The sequence below is a fragment of the Schistocerca piceifrons genome, chromosome 5, assembly GCF_021461385.2.
Source record: "Schistocerca piceifrons isolate TAMUIC-IGC-003096 chromosome 5, iqSchPice1.1, whole genome shotgun sequence".
NCBI classification, from domain to species: Eukaryota; Metazoa; Arthropoda; class Insecta; order Orthoptera; family Acrididae; genus Schistocerca; species Schistocerca piceifrons.
The window spans coordinates 335,779,797-335,789,088 of record NC_060142.1 but is presented as its reverse complement, the minus strand read 5'-3'; the positions used below and the strand labels follow the sequence as shown (position 1 = coordinate 335,789,088).

At 38.6% G+C, this 9,292-nt stretch overlaps 1 protein-coding gene across 2 annotated transcripts in view; it reads right to left on the bottom strand.

Annotated features, from left to right (window-relative positions):
* Positions 1–5,423: 5,423 nt before the first annotated feature.
* The window catches only part of LOC124798430 (pleckstrin homology domain-containing family F member 2), a 138,732-nt gene continuing 134,863 nt past the window's right edge, over positions 5,424–9,292 (bottom strand). For both annotated transcript variants that reach the window (XM_047261839.1, XM_047261838.1), the window contains exon 9: positions 5,424–7,658. In XM_047261839.1, coding sequence (XP_047117795.1) covers positions 7,605–7,658 — 54 coding nt within the window. In that variant the 3' untranslated portion in view covers positions 5,424–7,604. The remainder of the gene's footprint in view (positions 7,659–9,292) is intronic.

Below are 9,292 nucleotides of genomic sequence, written 5' to 3'. Positions count from 1 at the left end.
TGGCAGAGGGCAGCACACAAAGAGGGTGGTAGACAAGAATATCGAGGAGGTGACAGGACAGAGGGGGTGGAAATTGTTGGGTGGAGGGTGTGGAGACAATACATTACCATAGGCCAATGCCAGGATAATTTTGGGAGCAGAGAATATGTTGTAAGGATAATCTCATCTGTGGCGCAATTCCAAAAATCTGGTGGTGGAAGGGAAGATCCAGATGGCTTGTGTGATGCCAAATGAATTTGCAATCTACAAGTTTCATAATACAACTATGGATTATCAGCAATGTCTGTTCCTTCAGAAATGCAAAATAAAATAAATAATATGTGCCTGGTTGGCCAACAAATGACACAGGGGACCACAGCATAACCACGAAAAACACTTCGACGCAGTAACAATAATCTCCTCCCTACTTCACTCTTAGCACAACACATGATGGCAGGTAATGTTTAGACATTCGCCCAAACCAAATCCTTCCATCAGACTGCCACAAGGTTTAGTGTGCCCATCACTCCAAATCATTCATTTGCAGTCACACACTTTCCAGTGGCATTGCTTTTTACACAAACTCAAGTGTCTCTTAGAACAGACTACAGAAATGTGTGGCTTATGAGAAGATATATGAACATTGTTCCTCATCTTTAAAACGCCCTACAGATATTTTATTACCACTTTGAAATTCACGAGTGGTTACGTCTGCCAGTTTCAGGTGATTTTTTACACACATCAAAAAAAGTTTTGAATCACCTCAGTTCCAAGAGTTCCAAAACTGTACATGAAATTGGTATAGAGATCAACATAAACATCAATTCCACCCTTTTTACTGCTCATGGAAACCACACACTGCATGTAGTACCACCATACAGCGAGACCTTCAGAGGTGAAAGGTCCAGACTGCTGTACTTCTAATACACAGTAGCACGTCCTCTTGCATTGATGCTTGCCTGTATTCGTCATGGCATACTATCCACAAGTTCATCAAGGCACTGTTGGTCCAGATCGCCCCACTCCTCAACGGCGATTCAGCGTAGCTCCCTCAGAGTGGTTGATGGGTCAGCTCTTTCCAGTCTATCCAGGCATGTTCAATACGGTTCATGTCTGGAGAACAATGCTGGCCACCCTATTCCAGCGATGTCGTTATCCTGGAGGAAGTCATTCACAAGATGTGCACAATGGAGGTACGAATTGTCATCCATTAAGATTAATGCCTCGCCAATATGCTGCCGATATGGTTGTACTGTCAGTCGTAGGATGGAATTCACATACTGCACAGCCGTTACAATGCCCTCCATGACCACCAGTGGCGTATGTTGGCCCCACATAGTGCCACCCCAAAACAGCAGAGAACCTCCACCTTGCTGCACTCGCCGGACAGTGTGTCTTAAGGCGTGCATCCGGACCAGGTTGCCTCCAAACACCTCTGATGATTGTCTGGTTGAAGACACATGCGACACTCATCGGTGAAGAGAACATGATGCCAATCCTGAGCAGTCCATTCGGCATGTTGTTGGGCCCATCTGAACCACGCTGCATGGTGTCGTGGTTGCAAAGATGGACCTCGCCATTGACATCAGGAGTGAAGTTGTGCATCATGCTGCCTATTGCACACAGTTTAAGTCGTTAACACAACGTCCTGTGGCTGCACGAAAAGTATTATTCAACTTGGTGGCATTGCTGTCAGGGTTTCTCCGAGCCATAATCCATAGGTAGCGGTCATTCATTGCAATTGTAGCCTTCGGGGAGCCTGAGCGAGGCATGCTATCGACAGTTCCTGAGACTGAGCGAGGCATGCTATTGACAGTTCCTGTCTCTCTGTATCTCCTCCATGTCCAAATAACATTGCTTTGGTTCATTCCAAGATGCCTGGACACTTCCCTTGTTGAGAGCCCTTCCTGGCACAAAGTAACAATGCGGACGCGGTTGGAACCCACTCCGTCTAACAGGCACTGCTCATGCATGGTTGTTTACATCTTTGGGTGGGTTTAGTGACATCCCTGAACAGTCAAAGGGACTGTGTCTGTGATACAATATCCACAGTCAATGACTATCTTCAGGAATACTGGGAACTGGGGTGATGCAAAAATTTTTTGATGTGTGTACAACCACCACGCATAACGCTCCACAGTCCCTGTGCGTTGGTACATAAGGGCTGCTTGGTCCCGGTTTGACTGTGGATATTCTTTCATGTTTCCAGTTCAGAATCATATCATAAAATTGGGCAGCTTTAGATGGATTCAAATGTCCCTGTTGTATATGGGATTTATTATTCAGCTGACATCCAATGACTAATCCATGTTTGAAGTCACTGAGCTCTCCGGACCAACTCATTCTGCTGTTACTGCTTCTCTACTGATGACACAGCACACCCTGCCTCCTTTTATACTGTTGAGCCCATCTCTAGTGGACAATTCCGCATTACTAGGCCTGTCCAGATACTTTTGATCAGAGTGTAAGTTCTCACTATAGGTGCTGCCCAATCTAAAAATTCTGGTACAACAACACAATGAACTGGAGAGAAGCACACATGGACCATGAACAGCAAAAAATTATACATAAAAGTGCCAATTTGTTTCACAGGTGACTTATTTCATTTGGCCCCGATAGAAAATGGCATGATGAAGACAGACTGACTTGTCTTCAGAGATAATTATCCTTGGTGTTGTGAAGGTTCCAATAACAGTAAATATCCAAACTCGACAAGAACACCCGTAACTGGTTTTGGCTGTCAAATGGCATTGGCAGACTGTGGCTGTCACTTGGGACCTTGCAGCATGCAGCAATTAAAGATACATGGACACACAATGATGCAGCTGTCTGCTGGATCAAATTTGGGAACAGGGTTACATATATTTATTTCTTGTATTTGTTTTCAGGTGTTGCAAAAACACACGGAGAAAAGATAAACATGAAACCATATTTACTTGGGGTCATCAAAATTTAGAACAAACTGAAGTTTCCACATCAAAACTGAATCCTCAGAAAGCAACACACAACACAATACTATAGGCAGATATTGTACTGCTGTGAGCAAATGGCCATTACACTTTTAGTCCAGGCTGACTCAAAAGTGAAAATTACCCTTAATATTACAGTATCAGATCACCAGATCGAAGGTAGATGATATAATTTAATGAAACTGAAAATTATACTGAGAAGCAAATAAAGAAGACCATAAATACAAGCAGGGGATCGGTGATTAACTGATCAAATTGGTGGTACATTAAAAAGAAAGTAAACATTATTTTTTAAATCTTTCTGTAGGTAGCTTGTAAAGATATTACAACTAGCAAGGAGACCAAATCCTGAAGTAGATAAGTTGATAATTACATTTACTTCTTACAACTGCATCACTTACTCAAAAATGAACATAGATTATGTTTAATGAGAGTTGTTCCAATGAGTAAAATCTACCTATATCTCATTCTACGAGCAGTAAATTATCTATGCCCACTGGCAGATGTTATTTAAATAAAACATAAAAAATATGTAACTTTATTTAACGATGTGTTTTAGTAATCTTTTCAAACATTGTTCACTGGAATGTTCAGTGATACAGCATAGTGCGGGGAAGTTCAGCAGGTACTACTCATCACAAGAAGAGGAACCAAATGAGAATCATCCAAAAGGCATGGATCAACTAGTAAGTGAACTTTCACGTCACTTGCTTAAGTTACTCCTACAACTTGTTTGCCATGTAAGCACTCCCAGTAAGTCAACTTCTGTAAGTTTTGTCAATTTCCTGAAGCAGCTTCCGCATGTTAGAGTAAACATTTTCCTGCATCTGGCTGTAAGTACTTTGCGAACATGCCAGTTGTTGAAAATTTTTCTGTACATTCAGTACTCATACAAAAATGTAAAGTGTCAAAAACGAAAATGGCACACTGACAGCTGAGCCGAACCAAACGTATCATTGGAACACCAACACACATACAGGGGATCCCAGAAATTTTGTAACTAACTTCAATGGGTTGTAGATAGTGTCTTGAGGTACAAAATTAGGGATAGGAACCTGTGTCCAGAAATATAATCCAACAATGCTACAGAGCATCAAAGTTCAAGGTGCCGGCACCTGCCAATAGGCCACCCCATTGGCTGCAAACGTGATTTTGTGTGTTGATGGACCATAAGCAAAGCGTCTCACAATACTGTTTGTTATTCAATGATCACAATTGATTGCCACAATCACCAGTGGAGAAGATAATGTTAGCTACTGCATAGGCAGGCATTGTCTCCTATGAATGCAATGATCTGTTCTCTTGGTGGATGCCAGTTTTGGACACACGTTTCCACCTTTAGTTTTTTTTCTCCTGTATACCAAAGACACTGTAAATTTTAGAGGGTATCAGGAGAAAAATAAACTGTACACTGAGAACTGTGTCCAAAACCATCATCCACCAAGGCAAAAGGGCATCACACTCATAGGAGACAGGTCTTTCTATGCAGCAGCTAGCTCTACCTTCTCCAGCAGTGATTGTGGCAGTCTGCTTGGTCACTGAATAATAAAAAATATTGGGAGACATTCCGTCTAACGTCAGTCAGCTTACAAAGTCATGTTTCTTGCCGAAGGAGTGGTCTAGCGGCAGGTGCCAGCGCCAATAATTTCAGCGCTCTGTACCATCACTGGATAATGTTTCCAGACACAAGTTCATATCCCCTGTTTGTTCCTCAAGACACCCTCTATAAGCCCTGAAATTTTGTCACAGTATCTCTGGGACACCCCATACAAGTGGCCACAGTCAGCCAAAGAAGTGCAAAATGAATTTACCGATCCTGTTTCACCAGGATAGGAGGAAAAACGGCAGCATAGACATCTTTAAAATTTAGCTGATTTTTTAATGTTAGTGTAAACACAAATGCACTACATTTGTAATAAAAGTAATGAAAACAATTTGCAAAAATTGAAGAGTCATTAAAAGCTGATCTCCTCATGATAGAGCTTGCTGTATTTTTGAACCTTGTTTTTGAATATTTGATGGTACAATAGATAAGACCTGCATACAACATTCCCAGAAAGTTTTTAATCTCAGAGGCATCTTCTGATTTTAGTTCATTCAATAGCGTTTCTTGATAAATATGTAAGCCTCTATATCCATTTCTTCACCCAAACATTTCTTTCTTCTTAAGTTTTCATTTTTGTCACAATTTTTCTTCAATAATAATAATTATTATAATTATAATGCAACAACAGTGGCCGATATTCTGATTTCCAAGCACAATACTGTAAACTTCCACACGCAACTCTAGTGGAAACAATTCTGTATGTCCTGGCAGCAAGTTCGTGAAATAAACTGTTCAAGCAACTTACAGAAGTAAACTTGAGAAGTTTTTGGTCTAATGTAAACACTTCAGGGTTACTTGCTAGTGGACACACACAAAGGAATCAAAATGACCTAAAGGAACCAAGGCACACTTTGAAAGACACATTTGAATGATCTTCCATCATATAATTCATTTTGCCAGTATCAAATGCCATTTCATAATAAAAATATATTAAATTCAAACTTCCACAATTTTGTTCCACATACATATAATCATATATATATTAACATTTGCATCAAACAATGTACTGTCAAATAAATGTACTATAGTGCCCTACTAATTATGTAAAATGATTTACATCAAATGTACAATTGGTTTCATTTATCAGCCAGCACTCACAAAGCAATTTTACAGGCCATACATTTCTTTGCAGTATCCTCCTCTCCACTGATAACAAATTTATATAAAATCAAAGTGAAAGACATTTCTCTCCTACAAAAGGAGTGAAGTAATTTACATTAACAGTAATTTTTTGCAACTGGAAGACTACTGTATACTTATAAAGAAAAGTAAAATCATCTCAGCTCAATTACACATAAATAAAATCATTGAATTTCGTGTTTCTTCTTATAAATACAGCAGTATCTACATGACAGTGGAGTAAAAAGTATGTATGACAAATATACCACCAATAATATAAAAGGCACTCTCAATATTTTTTCCATTCAGCACCTAGTAATGAAGTTGTAGCAAAATCTTATCACATTGTCTTATACAACTGTCATCATCTGAACTTCATGTACATTATAAAAGGGAATTCTGAACATTTGGAACACAGTAATTCCAAACAATGGCTACCAATGTGACAAAGCAGGAACTTATTACCTACTTCAATATGATGGTATTATAAGCAGCCCCATTCTTCAATAAAATTATCTTAGTTTAAAATGGCTGCAATATCTACATGATAGAACCAACAAATTTGTTCCCTGAGCTCAACAGGTAATTCAGTCTATTACTCCACAGCTCTGGTAAGAGATTTCTGCATTATTATAACCACAATCATTAAATAAGCATGTACACCCATACTCTGGCAAATTTAATTTACATGGACTGAAGCAAATTGCACTACAGAAACCCAAATTGGGTACTGAATACAAAGGCTGTCATTACATTACTTAGTCATTAAAATAACCAGATTTATTTCAACAATTATGAAAACCAGCTGTACAACACTATTTTTACAAGTTCTTTCAAGAATTAAATACAAAGGGGTTTTCAAATAATTTTTTGCTGTATAATTATGGTTTCCAGCTTCACACTGTAAATAAATGAGAAGCAAATACGTAATGATAAATCAGAGCTAGTATTACAAAGTAAATGAGTTATTTTAACCCTACCCAGTGCTTTTTACAAAGAGCAAATTTTGTCTAGGGAAGGAAAAAGAAAAATATCTGTGTGTGAAAAAGACGTGCATTTTACACTGTAAGACCTTTTATGCCCATAAATTACGTTATCATTAGATAAATTACTCTGCTTTCAGTCTTATACTATATAATTTCCCCATAAAATAGTTTTTTGGTTACATAAACAGAAAACTGCTTGACATATGTGATCAAAGTATTCTAATCTTTGCCTCAGACATAAAGAGAATGTTTTTTACTGGGTATTAAGATAACTGTATTTCACTGGTGACATCATCGACAATTAAATATTGTTTACATAGTTTTCAAATATTTACTGCCTAATACAAGGCAACTGCAAATATACGTGTATGAAAATAATGTTGTTATCTCGTCTGACAAATTCAATTGGCATCAGTTACGGCATTCAGATTCATCATCTTAGAGTAACAAACTCCGTAACACTTACAAAATAATACAAAGGTATAAGTGAAATACAAAAAACAACAATATATCTATATCTATATATATATATATATATATATATACAGAGCTGTTTAAAAATATACAGTTCTAATATCAACAAATGTCTCAGTTAAGTGAGACAGGAGGAAAAAAAAAAGTACTGTGATAGGCAAGAGAGCAAAAAATGCTCAATAGAAATTACATGCTTAGTACACTTCTGAAGTTAGCTACACACTATGAAATTTTGCAGTACTGAGACTCCACTAAAAAAGAAGCAAATAACAGCAACATATGTGCTGACAACTTTATAAAGTAGGTGCCACATGATTAAGCTGTCACATAGCTCCAGAAAACTTTCTTCTTCCAGTGCTATCTTACATATTCCCTCACAGTGAAAGTGAAATTATGAGCTGCTTTGATACAATATTACCAGCACACTGGGCCATAATCAAACTTAACAATAAGTGATCACTTTCAAGCTGCTCATTTGTCTTGCTTGTTTTCTTCTGCTCCTTCAGACACGCCATAGAATTTTGGCTGAAATAAAAAAATTAAAAGAGCCTTGTATCAAAGTTGTTGAAAATCAGTTCTCAAGTTAAAAGTAGTGACTGTAGGTGGTGCTCAAGTTTGTAAGATTTATAACAGGTAATATGGACACTAAATTATTAGCACTTGTTATTTTCAGGAAAAACCAGCAGTACCTGATGTTTCCTAGATACACATGGAGGCAAAGATATTAACTTTTAAATGTCATAAACACGTACTATAAAATCATCTGCTAAAAGCTGTACTGTGTTTTACTCCATTTGTATGGTGCTCATTAAAACATCTTGTGGACTTTGCTCTTACAACATATTGCTTTTCATTAATCACAGATCTCCATATCTTAACTTCAATAACAAACTATAAGTCACATACGACAACTTCTGTAATGATCACAAACTGAATTACGAATTTTACGATGCGGGATGGATGAAACTGAAGTCTGTTTAAAAAACCATTCTAACGGTTGCTATATTTAATGAAACAACAGAAAGCCTAAAGTAGGATGATCAGATAAGAGCTGAGTCCTCATCCTTCCAGTACAAATCCAGCATCTTAAATAGTTTACTACGGCAGATGTTCTTGGTACATACCGCACTTTTTCCTGTGTCAGTGTCATCTATATTGCTATCTTCTCTGAGAGCCTTTAGTTTGGGTTGCCACCTGGTGGAGTTAGCCACATGGTGAAATTCCATAGTTGGTTATAATGATTGTGAAGAACAGAGAACATCCATAACAGTGTCCTCCTTTTTAGAAAAACGTGCTCTGGTATTCTGTATGGCGAATGAAATATACTGACCACAGCTTCACGTACAGTTTGTTCCATAGACAGTAACGAAACTGAGCACTTAGTAAAGGGTGGAAAAGCACACATTATCTGTAACAGATACACCAAGTAAACAGCAGATAACTAAAGGTAAAGTTCCACCTTCTGGTCCTAGATGGGGCAATCGGGGCCAACTGATCACCGTGTCATCCTCTGCCAATGACGTCATTGGATGCAATATGGAGAGGCACTTGATCAGCCCCTCACTCTCCCAATTTTCGTTGGCTTCCTTGACCTTGGAATCGCTACTAATCAGTCGAGTGGTTCTTAGTTGGCCTCACAAGGCTGAGTGCACTCCACACCCTCCTCCCACCATCGAAAAATCCCTGGCAGTACCAGGAATTGAACCCGGGACCTCCACATGGCATTCAGTACCTCTGCATGGCATTCAGTGATGCTAATCACTCAGCTATGGAGGCTGGCAAACAGTAAATACAGCACAGCTTTTATAGCCCAGCAAAGGCTTTCATAACTTTAAAACATTTCTTGAGCTCTGAAAATTAATGATTATCTGCATCTTTGGTACCCAAGCAGTCTGCATTGCTCTGTTCTGAATATTTTCAGATGGTGGCAGTTAGGCTTAACTTTGTGTGTACTTCAATATAACTAATGAACTCTGCAGAATTCAACTGTTTTGCTTGCATTTCTTGCCCTTGCAACTGCTACTACTCAGTCAAATAAGTCCTCAGTTGGCCTGACGAGGCTGAGTGCACCCTGTACCAATCCTTCCAACATGGCAGTACTGGGAATCAAACTTGGACTTCTGCAAGGCATTCAGCCGTATTGACCACTCAGATATGGA